We start from the raw sequence: 17,245 nt of genomic DNA, 5'->3' as shown, positions 1-17,245 counted from the left end.
CAACTTTCTGAACAGGAATGGCAGACTATCCTAACTGCCACAAAGACAGTTACAGTAAAGCAAGAGGGAAATCCAGGAGCAGGAATTGCCCCAATGGAGATAATACAAAATGAACCAGATATGGTTAACTCATTGGTATACACTACAATGAAACACTGTGTAGGACGAACAATCATCTACAATAATCAAAGTACTGAAGCGCTTCTCAAGATGCGTTGCAGAAAGATGAGTGATTTCAAATAGTACAAGGACGTTTTTATGGCGCGTCTTTACAACCTTACATCCTGCGAAGACGAAATCTAGAAGCGAAAATTCATAGAAGGATTACCTTCTTATATTGCCGAGAAATTTTATCAAAAGATGCTTGAAATCTTCGAAGGGAATCAAATCAACTGGAATTCTCTCACCTACGAAGACATTACCAGTAACATTTAAGCACTATGCTTAAGTCTTTGTAAAGATAACAAGCATAATCAAAGAATCATCAAAGATGTAGATTACCAAAAGGAATTAGGAATTTTTTGCAAACAATACGGCATTGAACAAAATCTACCGCCTTCAAAAACAAAGAAGAAATCCTACAGCAAAGGACGACAAACGAAAGACGAAGAGAAACTTCGAAAGAGGAAATATTACAAAAGAAACAAGAAGTATTCCAAAAAGAAAGGAACCACTTGTTTCCGATGCAACTAACAGAGACACTATGCTAATAAATGCCCCTTGATAAGAAAAATCAACAACCTAGAGATTGATAATGACCTAAAACAATCTCTTCTCTTTGCCATCCAATTTGAAGATGAAATTTCTATTTCAAAAGGATCATCTTCTGAGGGACTAATCAATGAAGTTATTGAAGATTCCTCCTCTGAAGGTTATACTTCCGGTTCCTCTCAATTTTCAGAAGAGGTTGTCCCTTGCACAGGATGTATCAACGTCCTAATAAGAGACGAAGAACACTTACTTGATCTAATAGAAGAGCTTCCTGATGAAATATCTCAGAAAACGGTCCTTCTAAAACTTCGAGAGTCTCTAGAAGGCCAAAATACGAAACCTCTGGTCTTGGAGCCAATTCAATATTCGAAATACTCAATCGGGTCAATAATGAGTCATTCCAAGAACCCGCAAAAGCTTCTGACCTCCACATGAAAGTCAAGAAACTCAAAAGGGAAGTCGCCATCAATAAACAATGACTGTCGATTCTGGAAAATGCATTTAGTGATTTACAGCAATCCGCAAAAATAATTTCCCCAAGAGAAACTTCGGGAGTCCAAAAAGATGGTGTAGAAGGAATCAACTATATCAATAAAGTCTACAATAAAGAATGATTATCTAAGGTCATTATTAAAGTCCAGGATTTCAAGTTTGAAGCAGTTACCTTACTGGATTCTGGAGCAGACCAAAATGTTATCCAAGAAGGAGTAATACCCTTAAGGTATTTTGAGAAAACAATGGAAGTTTTGAGATGAGCCAACAACCAGAGACTTCACATTAATTATAAGTTGCCAAAAACACATATTTGCAAAGGAGATGTGTGTTTTGTTAACACATTTCTTTTAGTCAAGGACCTATCAGAGGAAGGTATTCTGGGCACACCCTTCCTTACTCAATTATATCCTTTTTCATGTTTCCGAGAAAGGATTATCATCTCAGAAATTTGGAAAAATAATGACTTTTGAGTTCTATCATCTGATAACTCCTAAGTACATTTCAAATATTGAAGAAGAAATCCAACAGTTTATCAATAGGATTTCTAAGAAAGAGAAACAAATCAAGTTCCTTTAAGATGACATAAGGTTTTTTACCAAATTATCCAGTATTTGCTAAAGAAAATGGAAGCTGAAATTTGTTCGGACATTCCAAATGCCTTTTGGGCTCGCAAAAAGCATATAGTTGAGCTCCCATATGTCGATGGGTTTGACGAAACACAAATTCCCACAAAGATCGGGCCTATTCAAATGTCAAAAGACCTAATCAAAATCTACAAGACAGAAATTGATGAGCTCCTTCGAAAAGGGCTTATTAGCCCATCAAAAAGCCCATGGTCCTGTACAACCTTTTTCGTCAATAATCAAGCAGAGAAGGAATGAGGAGTTCCGAGATTGGTAATCAACTATAAACCCGTTAACAAGACTCTTAAATGGATTAGGTATCCAATTCCTAATCGACAAGATTTATTAAAAAGAATAACCTCAGCCAAGGTTTTCTCAAAGTTCAATATGAAATCTGGATTTTGGCAAATCCAAGTATCTACAAAGGACAGATATAAAATTGCATTCAACGTCCTCTTCGGGCAACACCAATGGAACATCATGCCATTTGGATTAAAAAATGCTCCTTCCGAATTCCAAAATTTCATGAATGACACATTCAACAAATATCAGGATTTCACTATCGTCTATATAGATGATGTCTTGGTATTCACAATACAATTGAACAACATTTCACCTGCAAGTGTTCTTCAACATTATTAAGATAAATGGTCTTGTGGTGTCTTTACCAAAGATCAAATTGTTTCAAACGAAAGTTAGATTTCTTGGTTATGATATTAATCAAGGAATAATCAAACCAATCCAACGACCGCTAGACTTCGTGGATAAGTTTCCCGATACTATTCAAGACAAGATACAGCTCCAGCGCTTTCTTGGATGTGTAAATTATATTGGAGACTTTATCAAAGACCTGTACCATCTGTCTCCCCCTTTATGACATATTGAAAAAGAACCCAAAACCATGGACGGACGAACATACTCGAGCAGTCCAATCAATACAAGCTTTAGCAAAAGGCATCCCATGCTTATCACTAATGGATGAAAGAGCTTATCCAATTGTGGAAACTGATGCATCTGACATTGGTTACGGCGGAATTCTCAAGCAAGAAATTAACGGAAGAGAAACGGTAGTCCATTATTATTCTGGAGTCTGGAATGATACTCAAAAGAACTATTCTAGAGTTAAAAAAGGAGATTCTCACAATAGTAAATTGCGTTCAAAAGTTCCAAGGAGATCTTATCAACAAAGATTTTCTGGTGCGAACGGATTCAAAGGCCAGTAAATACATCTTTGAAAAAGATGTGAAGAATCTTGTTTCAAAACAAATCTTCGCAAGGTGGCACGCAATCTTATCCTGCTTTGATTTCAAAATTGAGCCTATAAAAGGCACAGAAACCTCTCTTGCGGATTATCTAAGCAGAGAACAACTCTCAAGAAAATATGCTCCTAAAAAAGAAAAACATCTCCCTCATAAATCCCTAGAAGCTCATGGAACCTCCCGACCGTCCTCAGCCACCAAGGTGACCTCCGCCGTCGTAGAGCATTCAGGTTAGCCCTTCCAAGGCTAGTAATTCAAAGGGCAAACAACCCGTCTCTCAATCTTCTGCACCATCTCCCATGAGTGTAGACAATTATGCCATGGACACCGACTTTGAAGTCGTGTCTAGAAGGCGTCAAGGCAGTGCCCAAAAAGCACTTTCAATACAGTCAGGGTTCTTAAGCCTACCTCCTCAATCCTCAACAACAGTCGTGTCTAGATAATTTGCCAGTTAGGGGTCCTGTCCTGCCTGCCATATTTGGAATTTTTCTAAAAACAATGCAATAGTAACAAAAAAAAAAAGATATTATTGGAAACTTTAGAAATTAGACTATTGAGTCTAAAACTCAAAGACCCAAATGTGCAACTAAATCCAAACTTTTGGGATAAAAAATATTTTTTTTTTAAAAAAAAATTCATCTTTTATCATGCGCAATTAATATATATGGTATAATGGTCTAAGTGTACCGAAACCATTCACATGAACGTAGCTCAATAATTAAAACATCCATTTATTTTCTTAAAGTTGAAGGCTTAAATTTTCTAAAAAGAAAAGTACAAAAACTATCGATATTATTTCTAACCATTAAGAAAACAAATTATATAAAAATAATATGAAATATAAGTCGAAATTAAACCTTAAATTTTTATAAGTGAATCAATTATCAAGGATATAAATCGATTTTCTATGTTTCACTGCCGATCTCTGATCTATGTGCTAACTGTGAAAATGAAGAGTATGTTCCAAGTATAGCTCCAATGATGCCCAACAAAATTACCACCTTGCATGAAATGATCTGATACGAATATGTAACCACACATCAAAACAACTTCTAGATTTTTCAAAAAATTTAAAATTTGTACAAATCCATAAAAAAGAAGAGTTCAACTGTTATAGGTAGAATTCAAATTAGTTTAATCTCTACGGTCTTATTTGATATATAAGGATTTGGAGCGGTTATAAATATAACAATCAAGCTCAAAATATTAATAGATATAACATGGTATAAAAAAAAAAAAAAAAAAAAATTGCAGATATAGCAGAGTTTAGATCAAACTCTCGAAATCTACCAATAATAAACCATATCCCTAGTAGGAATCTAGCTATCAGCGATAGATCATATTCCTGGTATGAGTTTATCAGCCATAGAGTCTATCACTTATTGCTATATTTGTAATTTTTTTTTTTAAAAAAATGTTGCTATACACTTAATTGTTATCCTTAAAGTGTCATCCATTTCAATGACTCTAATGTCATTACCTTTCTATTTTTTTTTTTCAATCACAATTTATTTAATATAATTCTCATTACTCTTCAAGAATTCTAGAAAATTACAAAAAGAATTTAAAAATTATTTTCTTTTTTAGTTTTTAAAATTGGAGTGAATTTAAAAATATTTGTGGAAAGTAGATAAAAAAGAATTATGGATTGACCCAAGCTTATTTAAAAAAAAAAAAAAAAACACAAAAAGGAAAAAACCTAGTATCTATATTTTCATAGTTGTGACTAGGCTAATAGAGATTCATATGGACCTTTAAAAGCGGATCTCTAATTTTTACGATTTCTACTAGGATTGTTTTTAAATATAAAAAAAATGAATAAAATTATTTATAAAATATAACAAAATTTTAGAACTATCAATGATAGACACTGATAGATTTTTATCGGTGTCTATCAATAACATTGATAGATACTGATAGAAGTCTATCAGTATCTATCAACGTCTATCATTAATAATTCTAAATTTTTCTATCTTGTAAATATTTTCAATCGTAAAATAATTTTCCTTTCTATTAATAATGACCGGAGAAAAAGAAGGTTAGAATATATTACCTGTATTTTGGAAGCTTCCTTCCCCATGATTTTCAAAAAGCAGGATGCTGGTATTATTATTGCCTGAACCAAATGTGATATTTTTTTTAGCATATGGTAGAAGTTATTTTGATGATTAAAAGTACTTTCTTCCTTTGTTTATACTATATTTATTTTCAAATAATAAAGGAAAAAAATTACACGTTTATGCAAACAAAATAGGTTTAGAATCCTATTTTCATCCCTAATTTTAAATTTTGATTTTTTTTTAAAAAAATTAAGATCCCATTTGATAACTATTTGATGTTTTGTTTATTTTTTTAAAGTTAAATTTATAGACATGTTTTCATCTCCAAAATTCTTTGTTTTATATCTACTTTTGACCAATGGTTTAAAAAACCAAGCCAAAATTCCAAAACTAAAGAAAAAAAGTAAAAAGTAAAAAGTAGCTTTTAAAAATTTGTTTTTGTTTTTGAAATTTGGTTAAGAATTCAACTTTTGTACTAAAGAAATGAGAGAAAATAATTTTTATTTTTAAAAATAAAAAATAAAAAACGAAATTATTACCAAACAACCTAAACAAATGAATTGAATACACACTTACAATGAGTATGCAAAGAAGGGAACCAATTAAAGCCATCACAAGACCTGCAATATTTTCACACAAGAGAGAGCAATTGAGTTTTTTTAGAAACATTTAGTTGCATAAGTTATATATAAATACAATATTATATGGACTCAAATTGTGATTCAATTCCATTAAAGTCTTACATATTCCTTTACAATGTTAATTGTTAAAACTTTTAAAATGTTAATTTCAATAATATTTTGAATATTAACCCACCATTTAATTTAACCAAAGCAGTTCAATACTAAAATAGAATTTAAATAAAACGAAACCTATCGATTTATACCCCATAAACTTTAGAGATTATATCAAGTTAAATCCTGAATTTTTTTGTTAGTGTATCAATTTACACCTCCTTTACATTCATATTATAAAACTGACATTTGATGGAGTCTAACACACGTTTGAAAACAAATATTTTCAAAGACAATCATAATGAAATGTCTAAATTGATTGACTCATGAAAATTTAGAAGTATAATTGACTCAAATAAGAAGTTTCACACGATATTGGCTCATAAAAATTTAGGAGTGTTACACTTACTAAAGTTAAGAGCTTAAATTGATACGACCCCAAAATTTAAGGATATAAATTGATATTTTTCTTAAATAAATTAATTTCATAGGATCAATAGTTGAGAAGAAAAAAGTTATAAGCAAAAAACATACCAAAAAAGGGGAGAAGAAGAGCAACACAAAGGGAAGAGATAACAAGTGCAGTTCTTATAAGAATGGAACACCAATAGCTATTTGAAAGTCTGGCTGGTAGTCTTTCCTCTATACTTTTTGCCAATGGAGTCATCAACAATGCATATTTGAGAACATGTTAAGGAATCAAAATTCAATATTCCATCATTACCCAAAATCAAAATAATCTTCAATCAAAAAAATTGATTTTAAAAAGCTTATGATAATGTATGTTTCAAAAGGATATTTAGTCAATGGAACAATAACCTGTCAACAAAAGTAAAAAAAAAAAAAAAAAATAAAAAAAATGTTAAGAAATGAAATAATACGTATTCTTTTAATAGAGAGAGTAAAATTTACCCTAAGAGGAAATTCCTTTTAAGTACAAACCCAGGTATATTTGTAACGACACTCCCTTAGATTTTGGGTTTTACCTTAGAGTAAAATAATATTTTGAGTTTGATTGCTATATTTGTAACGACACTCCCTTAAATTTTATCTTAACTGCTTAGAAAGAGAAAAAAAAAAAGGTAAATGTGAAACTTACTGTGGTCCACTTTGCAACATTGGAGGCAAGAGCATGTTGTGGCATGTTCAAAGTTATCTGGGACAATATACTTTGGCCAAACATCAGAAACCCCATAACAGCAACTCCCCCATATATGAAAACACAAAATACAAAGCTGTTCAATAAAAATAGAGATTTTGAAGTATTAAATAAGATGGAGAGAGGTAAATAAATATAAGTGTAAAAAACACAGTTTTGAAATCTAACATAATTGTATGACAAAAATGACTTTAACTATTTTAAAATCAATCAATTTCAAATTACACGTACCATATTAAGAGAGCCTTAGTAAACTTGGTTTTATCTGCCATAGAATGGTAAAGATTTGGAAAGAGAGTATGACCAGAGAAGCAAAAACCATAAGCTCCAATAGCAAAGGGAATGCCCTTCCAATTGACTATTTCACCAGCTTCAACTTCATTAAACCCTATTCCTCCAATTGTTCCCAAATAAGCTATGGTTAGGATTACCGCTGTTGTTGCTAGTACCCCACCCGCTGTAAATATGTAACATGTCATTAAATAAGGTTACATGACCACGAGATTGATAGGATAAATACTATGTCAGTTGAACTACGCTCTTGTTGACGTTATGTACATGTTGTGACAAATAACTGATGGAAACAAATGAATAACTAGACAAAATAGTATGCATGGTCCAAAAAGTGATTTTTTTTTTTTTTTTTTTTTTTAGGTATTTTCAATAGAACGAATGATTGTTTGTTTAATAGACACGTCATGTCATTATTTACCTAAAAGGTAAAAAAATGTAAAAAGAAGAAAAAAATTACCAGAGATATATGAGATCCAACGGAGATCCCTGAGCCAAACAGTAGGTAAAAGAAGAAGGACAGTAATAATTCCAAAGAGATGCATAGAGTCCAAATGAAGGCCACCAAAATTCAGCCATGTATTTGGAAATAGACTGCTAAGGTTGTCCTCTTCCAAGATTATGAACTCAACACAGCAACACTGTACAGTTTTTAAAAAAGGATTATTTTGTAAAACAAATATCTATTTTAAACAAGATTAAATTACAATAATGGAGTGTTTACTAAGTTGTTAAACTTTTCTTTTTTTAATTTGTCTAATAGTTCTTAAATTTTATATTATGTTTAATGAGTCTATAAATTTTTAGTTTTCGTGTTCAAATAAGTCTACGAGAGTACGAGTTCACTTTTGTGTCTAATGGATCTTTTACTAAAATTCATAGATGTATTAGGCACAAAATTCGATTTTATGCCTTGCATAGATGCATAGATGTTAACTTTTTTTTTTTTTTGAAATGTTGAATATGTTAAAGTTTTATTAGGCACAAAATTGAATGTTCATTCATATCTATTGACAATTATTTAAAGTTCAATGACTATTTAGATATAAAATAAAAAATTTAGTGATTTATTAATAAATACTTTTTTTAAAGGTTAAAGATTTATTTCTTTTTTAGTACAATAAGGAATGGGGAGATTCAATCCACAGACCGCTTTATTGATAACACATACTATATGTCAATTATCCTATACTTGTTTTAGTAGTTCAAAGATTTATTAGACACTAACATAAAAGTTAGGGAACAAAGTGCCCGTTAATTTTTATTTGGTAGTTTTTGTAATTTACCTATCTTTATTTTTACATACGCAAAAGTTAAAAGAAAAAAGTGCTCATTAATTTTTATATTCGCACGCACGCACACACACCCGCACTTAAAAATGAAAGGTGACTAAGTGAGGCATAAGAAAATCAGAAAAGAGAGAAACTCACATATAATTCCAAATATAAAAGGATCTGCAAGGACAACATGTTTAATTAGCAAAAGCAAAAAACAATCTTAGCATAACTAAAACAAAACAAACAATTAATAAACATTATTGAACATCATCAGTGACTTAAAATGTTCCTGAATTTGAAAAAAGTACCTACCTAATACATTTCCAAACTTTCTATATGTATAAAATTTAAGTACAATCACAAACTTATAATTTAATGTCTAATATTTGCCGTAAATTTTAAAATATGTCGAATAGGACAAGAACATATTAGATATTTTATTCGGCACAAAATTAAAAATTTTCTACGACCTTGTATATATTAAACATATGAAATTGAATGTTACGTTTAAAGACCTATTATACACTTTTTAAAGTGTTTATAAGGGCTAAATAGATATACGCATAAAAGTTTAAGAACCTATATATTAAACTTATAATTTTTAAAAAAAATTTAGAGATTAATTAATAGATACAAACTCGAAAGTTTAAAGAGGTGACACTCACCGATACAAAGAGACGTCCAAAGGTTCCAAAGGCAGCTTCACCCAAATCTGGGAAGGTTCTAATTTTGAATTGGCTTCTCTTTTCAAAGCAATATTTCATAAGCATAGCTGTGAAAAAGCAAACAAGGGCAAAAACAAGCAGCACTCCCAAGCTTCCCCATCCACCTTCTTTTACTGTGTAAGGTGTGGACAACAGCCCTATCCCAGCCATGAAGTTCATTCCTGTCACCATCACACATTACTTTTACTTTTAATTTGTTTTTTATATATGGGCACTAGTCGTCTCGGAATATTGAAGACACCTACGTTTTTAGGATTTTTGTTGCGGATCTCACATCGAAAAGACAGAGAGAACTCGCAATCTTTAAAACATAAGAGAGTTGCTCATTTTATTGTCAAATGGTTTAGAAAAAAAGATCTGACCTAATAATGGAATGATGGAGGATCTCATATTGGAATGATAACGAGACCTCACAATCTTTAAAACATAGATAGTTACTCTTTTCGTTGCTAATTGATTTTAAGATGAAATCTCATGTTTATCTAATAATATATATTTTTCAATCCCTAACTAGACGTAACAATGAATTCATATGCATGTGCATTTTCTTTCTTTTATTCTTTTCCTTTCATATGTATTTTTTGGTCTTGTATTATATATGAGGTCAAGATAAGACATGAGATTATAGATAAAAATATTATCTATTTAGTTTTAAAATTATTCTTTCCTAAATTAAACATTTAAATCCGTAGCCAAATTGTAAAAAGGAGAAAAATGTTTTTTAAAATTACTCAATTTTTTCTTCAGATTTTTGGATTTTGAAAACATTTTAAAATTAAAATTTAGAGAAAAAAATTATAGATAAAAATAATGTTTATAAATTTAATTTTTTAAAAAAGAGAGACAACGAAGTCAAAAATTTAAAAACGTATAAGAATTGGACCCAAAATAAAATAGAGTTAATATCTTACCATTAAAAATGGTCTGTGTGAAGGTGCAACCATGAGGAGCAGACAATGATTGGGAAGAAGAGTTATTATAGTCCAAATTATGTTCCTCATGGCCATAATAATTGTTTAATAATGGAGCCTTTGCATCGATATTGGTATCGGTATTGACATTGACATCGGACTCGAACAAACTCTCAATTCCATTATGAAAGCTTGATTTTATGATATTTGGAATCCGTAAAATCCCAAATGTTGGTGAAGTCGTTATCGCATATGAATCACTTGCTTCTCTGTCAATTTTTACATAAACACCAATCATTATTTGGAATAAGTTTAACCCTCATTCTAAATATCAACAATATCAACACGAGCATAACTTAATTGGTCACCATATTATATTTACCTTTCCAAGAGTTCAAAAGTTTAAATCCTACTTTCCTTAAACTCAGAGAAATTAACAAATAAACCATCGTTACGATATTGTTCATCTATTCAAAGTTTCTACACGAAATATCAACATATGGTTAGATGTTAAAGATATTTCTACAATAGACAATGATTAAGTGTAGCCTAATTCTATGTATCTTTCTTTTTTTAAAAAAAAATAAATAAATAAACGATTCATTTTTTAAAAGTTGAAAACTAATAAGATTGTCATTTTAAATATATGGTGAATAAAATGAGCTCTTTCCTTTTGAGAAAAAATAAATTCAAATATAACTGATATTCTGATGGATATAGCGATACTCTCCCCATATATATATAAAAAAACTAAAATTTAATAGAGCTGATAGACACAAATAGAAGTCTATCAATGACATTGATAGACAATGATAGAAGTCTATCAGTGTTTATCAACGTCTATCATTGATAGTTCTAAAATTTTATAATATCTCATAAATATTTTTAACCGATTTACTATTTGAAATAATTTTTCAATTTAATAATACTAAAAGTTTGAAAGATCTTAATTCTAAACCATTATCATATAAATTTGAAGACAGCTAAAAGATGAAATAAAGTTCTTCCTTTTTTCAATCTAAATTCAGGCACGTTCATGTACAATAATTTAATTTAAAGACAGCAAAAAGATCAGTGAAATAAAAGTGCCTTTTTTTAATAAAATAAAATAATAAAGTGCTTCTAAAAAATAATTCATTTATTTTTTAAAAATGGAAATTATTTCAAATGATAAACCGCTGAAAATATTTATAAAATATAATAAAATTTCAGAATCTAGATAGATACGGATAGACATTGAAGACTCGTATGAAATAGATTATGAAATTTGATTATATTTCATAAATATTTTAATTCATTTTTCTATATTTAAAAACAATTTTTATTAAATAGGTAAAATAAGATACTGCCAAACTTTCCAAATTGATTTTTAATTGTGTATAAAAATCTCTTGGGACTGTGTTTAAGAGTAAAGTTTCCATTTATGTGGCTACCTGTAAATATTAGAAAATAAAAAAAAAATACACTTTTTTTCCTTAAATTTAAAAAATGCACTTAGCAAATTATTGTTAAACTGATTTGACTAATAGATAGTGATTTATAGTTAAATATTATAAACCTACACTGTTATGGTATGTTTGATTAACGTCTAATTTTGAAAATAAGACATTTAGAAAAAATTGAAGTGTCTGACAACTAGTCAAAATAGTTTTTGAAATATTTTCAAAATGTATTTTAAATAATTTTTATCACAAGAATTTAAATAAAAACATTTTTTCTCTAATCAATTCAAACAAATCCCAAGTCTTTATAATTTCTTTGTTAGACATCATATTTAAAATAATTTTAAAGAACTGTTAAGAAATTGTAGAAAGTTTAGGACATTTTTGGTTGATAATTCAAATTCTATTATATGTTTTGAGGTTGTTCAGCAAATTAAAATGTGTTTTTGATACAATTTCTGAAAACAGTAATTTTTTGTTTCCAATATATCTAGATCTTGAATTTTGAATTTTAAAATGCAGAATTATATTAAATACAATGTGGTTGTTTGGGGTGTAATAGTATGCATATAAGGTGCAGATTAATTTAATGAATTATGATAATTTGTGTTGGTAAGACTATTTTAATTTGGATTATAAATGAGGGAAGATGATGGTTACAAAATATTAATATTGTATATAACGAAGGTTTTCAAATAGTTTTCTAAGTTATAATAATTAGAAACTTTAACCGTTATAATGGAGGCTCACATATTGAGTAGACCACTCGACTTCAAGTAAGTTGGACAACTTGACTCTACCTAATCATATGCATCCCCCTTTCTTATACACGAAGAAAAAATATTAAATAAAATATCTTAAAAAAATTATTTGTTACGTGTCAGAATTTTATTGGACAATCTCTTGAGATGCATCAAGATAGGAACCACTAAGAGAACATCAAATTTTTTTCAAGCAAGTTAGAATCCACAGGTCTTCCATATGAATAGATGAGTTATGTGAATTGATACATTATGTATTTTATATTAAAGTAACACACAAATTAATAAACTAGGAACCAGATTTAATTTTTGTATTTATTTTCCTTTACCAAAATTAAGATTAAATAACTTTATCATTGCTCAAAAAAGGAAAAAAAAAAAAAAAAGCAACAACTTTTTTAGTTTACATTATCTTTTTCTATCACAATAACAAAGCAAGTTATGAACTTTTTCTATCACATGATAAAATGGAAAGTTAACACTTCTTTAGTTTATGAACTTCTCTATCACTTCAATAATAATAATAATAATAATAATAATAATCAAAGCTAACATTTCTTTTAGATACCAATTCAAGCCTTTAAGAAGTTCAAATTTCAACTTTATATTAAACTAATAATAATAATAATAATCACTTTAAGATCCCATTTATGCATAATAATAATAATAATAATAATAATAATAATAATAATAATAATAATAATAATAATAATAATAATAACTTTTAGATCCCATTTATGCATAATGATAATAATAATAATAATAATAATAATAATAATAATAATAATAATAATAATAATCACTTTTAGATCCCATTTATGCATAATGATAATAATAATAATAAAAATAATCCCTTTTAGATCCCATTTATGCTTAGTTCTATAATTCATTTGATAATTTATTTTCACTTGCTCATGAATATTACTTCTATACTAAATTTGTTTGTTATGTTATTTTCACTTTTAATTTGCTTATGACAGTTAAGTTTATAATTTTTTTTAGTGTTTGCAAAATTTAGAACAAATTTTGAAAACTTGTTTATGTTTGAAAGATGTTGTGAAGATTAAAAAAAAATGAAAATCAAAGAAACATGCGAAGAAATATGCATAATTTTTAAAAATAAAAAACTAAAAATAATCTTTATTAAACTGTTTCTTAATTTTTTATTTTTGAAAATTATACTTGTTCTCTAAAATTTAATTTACAATAGTCTTCACATTTTTCTTTGATTTGATTTTTTTAGCTGAATACCAAAAATAAATTATAGACTATTTTTTTACGGTTTTTAGAACTTGACATAAATTTTAAAAATTTTGTAAGAAAGTATCCGACAAAAAAAAAATCTTGTTGGTAGAAGTTCTTGAGGATCTCATGTTAGAGAAGTGGAGATATATCAAATTCTTTGTAAGATACGTGAAGCACTTTTCAAATTATCAAATTCTCTATGTTTATCAAATAATGTAATATTTAAAATAAAAATAATAATATAACATACTACAGTCCATAAAACCTAGACATTCCAATCCAAAAATTATATATAGTTATCAAACAAAATCAAAATTCATTCCTCCAAAATTATAGATTTACATCAAATAAACGCACCTGAAACTTTGTGGCCATTGTTGAGAAGCGGAGGCCGAGCTGCAACCTCGATCGAGACATCTATTAACGGCGGCAACGGCAACGGTGGAGTCGTCTCCGTCGCTGAAACTGCTGCAACTACTAACACTACTACCTTCCATTCCCTTATTGTTCATCTCTACATCATCTTCTTGATCTTCTTGACCGTCATTGTATTGAGGCTCGAAGAAAAGCTCTGAATCTTGGCCGTCATAGTAATCGGGGCGGTTGTTTTTCTTCTCAGCCATGGAAATTATTATTTGAAGCTTTATTAATTAGTTGGCTGCGTTTTAGAGTATAAGGAAGGCCAAAGATGGTAGCTGCTTATTTATTATATATATCAACAACAACAACTGGCCTTTCTTGAATTCCCAACTCTCTTTGGGATTACGTACGTTTATGGGGATCAATATCCTTATTTCTCTTATTCATTAACATTATCGTTTATTTGGGATGGCCTTTTTATCCCCTTTCCAAGTCATTTCATCCTAATCTTTGCCAGTTGGACGTATGTTGAAATTTTGCATGTTTTTAATGATTTTTTTTACTAGAACTTTTATGTTTTTCAATGATTAATTTGAACTTGTTGGAACAATAAGGAGAAAAGGAAACTATTATTGCACTTGTCTTGGGTTGGTTTTGCTCGAATCTCATCCGTATTTAATGTTGTTGTGGGTTCCTCATAGGCTTGACTTTCGTTTTGCTTTTTCTAGTTTGATCTTGGATTTTCAAGCGGACTTGCATAAGAAGTTCTCGCGTAGATTTGGTGTCGAGCCTATCACACTCCGATGTCTAAGTTAGTATAGGGAATTTAATAGTTCAGGTAAGTACACAAGAAGTAAGATTATAGCTCTCATTTGGAGATTACTTCCTCTTCCTTTTTGAGATCGTCGAATGGAGTTATTTATAAGCTATTCCTCTGACACTCGCCTCTAGTTACCTATAACCTCTACGATGTCAGGGTTGTTTTTAATGCTCTAGGTTGTAGGGTGTCCGATCGAGCTCAACTTGATTATTTTTTCATTGGTATATATTTACAAGTTTGGTTGGTCAGCCCAAACCTCAGAGTAATTAACTTTTCCCTTTTGGGTTGTGTGTTCTCGTATGTCTCCTCTCGGTATCCTATGCGCTTGGGACCGCCTCTGGACTTCGAGCCTTATCTTGGACAACCCTCAACAAAGCTAGAAACATTGAAAATGTTTAGAGAATGTGACATTCTAAGTAGTCTGCTTTTATGGTGGAGTATGAACCCAGCTCACGTACCGCTTTAATGGGCGGAAGTGGTTTCTATTTCTACATCTGTTTCTTCCTCGCTTTCCCTATAGTTATCTAAGTTGAGAATTATAATTATCAGTGAAGACAATGAACATGAGCTATATGGATTCTTCAAATTTTATGATCACAATGTGGATTTTGTAAGATTTTGACAAAATATTGATAGATTGTTTGTTCCACATTGAAAACGTTTGAGTGCGGAGAAAATGGTGTGAATGCAATTTTAGTATCGATGAATTTGGTTCTTGAATTTTCAAAATGTACTTTTAAGAATAGGTTTAAAAAGTCTATGAACTATTTTTTATTTTCATTCTTTATAATCATATGAAATTTTTAATTACTTAAATCTGTTTAAAAATTAATTGTAGAGAGAACTCGTAATTTTTTAAATTTTAATTTTCTTGTTTAAAATAATAAAAAATGTTGTAGGAGTTTTAATTCTATTTTTAAAAATTCAAGAACTAAAAAGGTACATTTAAAAAACGTAGGACTAAATGAATCTATTTTTAAAAATTTAAGAATTAAAAAAGTTTGTTTTGAAAACTTAGATATTAAAAAGGTAATTTTTCCTAAATAAAAACTTTGATTTTTTCTTAAACATAACTTCTTAATCTCTAGAATGATATCATAAGTGTAGCTACACTTTTTTTGTCATAAAAAAACTTTCAACATTTTAAGTTTGAATAGTTTTCATAAAATTAATTGAGATAGATTGTTTTTCATATCAAGAATTGGGTTTTTTTAACCATATGTGGATCGGAGAAATCAAATCTCTAATCAAATTTTATGGTACATATTTGATGTTAAATCGCTCATTTTGACCTAAGACCGTTGTCTTATACCGTATTTTATTTATATATTTAATTAATTAATAGCATACAAAATCAAGGAAGAAACATTTTGGATACTTGTCTCTTAAAAGTTTTTTTTTCCTTTCTTTTTATTATTATTTTTTTTATTTTTTAGTTTAGCTCAAATATTACTTTTTCAAATATTACTTATCTTTTTAGAAGTTCTTTTTCCTTCCATTGCTTTTTAGTACATCTCATACAATGACTTTTTATCAACTTTGATACGGTAAGATCCTTTATCTTTTAAAAATTGTTTTTTTCCTTCCATTCTTTAATCATCTCACAATTAAATGAATGTATCAATCTATATTTCATATAATATTTAAAATGATTGTGTAATATTTAATACTTTAAATATTTACCATGCTTTTGAAGTTTAAATCCTTTTCTAGGAATCTTTATTGTAGAAACATAAATGAGAGAAACCACTATCCAAAAAAAATAATAATAAATAAATAAAATAAAGCATTAATTAATTGCCATTAAATAAAAAAAAAATTATTCTCCTCTATAAGTACTTTTTAGAAAAAATTTTATGGATAGAAAAAATGTCAAACTATTTATAGAAATAGCAAAAAAAAACACTAATAGATACGGATAGATTTCTATCGGTTACTATCACTTATAGACTTCTATCAGTTTCTATCACTGATAGACTTTTATCAGTCTCTATCAAAGAATATTAAATTTTGCTATTTTGTGTAAATAGTTTCTTTATTTTTCTATTTTTGGAAATCCTCCTATTTTTTATTTACAAAATAAAATTTAATTTTTTTTTAAAAAAACCAAAAATTCATGCATGCATCCTCTTCTTCTTTCTCAAAACTTCCCTTCTTTCTTCTTCGTCCAAAATATTTGTGTGTGCAGCTCATTTACATGATATTAAATAAGTTCAAATAAGGGTGATTTCCTTATAAAGTAAAATGACAACTTATTTATAAATATAACAAAATAGCAAAAAAATTTCTCAATCTATTGGAAAAGATTTTTTTTATTATTATATTTAAAAATATTTCTAATAGTTTTTTCATTTGAAATATTTTCTTTACAT

At 28.8% G+C, this 17,245-nt stretch overlaps 1 protein-coding gene across 2 annotated transcripts; it reads right to left on the bottom strand.

Moving 5' to 3' along the window:
• Positions 1-1,833: 1,833 nt before the first annotated feature.
• Positions 1,834-14,519, bottom strand: LOC120091407 (amino acid transporter AVT1A-like). 2 transcript variants are annotated; one of them, XM_090306657.1, is made up of 12 exons: positions 14,051-14,515; positions 10,246-10,514; positions 9,275-9,495; positions 8,763-8,786; positions 7,793-7,973; positions 7,273-7,498; positions 6,982-7,117; positions 6,684-6,701; positions 6,417-6,564; positions 5,725-5,768; positions 5,142-5,204; positions 3,796-4,104 (listed from the first exon to the last, which is right to left on the bottom strand). In XM_090306657.1, exons 1-12 carry the CDS (start codon positions 14,314-14,316, stop codon positions 3,994-3,996), a joined length of 1,707 nt encoding a protein of 568 aa, XP_090162783.1. In that variant the 5' UTR covers positions 14,317-14,515; the 3' UTR covers positions 3,796-3,993. The 2 variants fall into 2 exon arrangements, 1 of the variants encoding a protein (XP_090162783.1); XR_016524346.1 differs by lacking the exons at positions 3,796-4,104; positions 6,684-6,701 and adding an exon at positions 1,834-3,557 and having other exon boundaries at positions 6,417-6,524; positions 14,051-14,519.
• Between the last annotated feature and the right edge of the window lie 2,726 nt (positions 14,520-17,245).

Source organism: Benincasa hispida, chromosome 11 (assembly GCF_027475165.1).
Source record: "Benincasa hispida cultivar pf3 chromosome 11, pf3_genome.v1.1, whole genome shotgun sequence".
NCBI lineage: Eukaryota > Viridiplantae > Streptophyta > Magnoliopsida > Cucurbitales > Cucurbitaceae > Benincasa > Benincasa hispida.
This window is presented reverse-complemented; position numbering and strand designations above follow the sequence as displayed.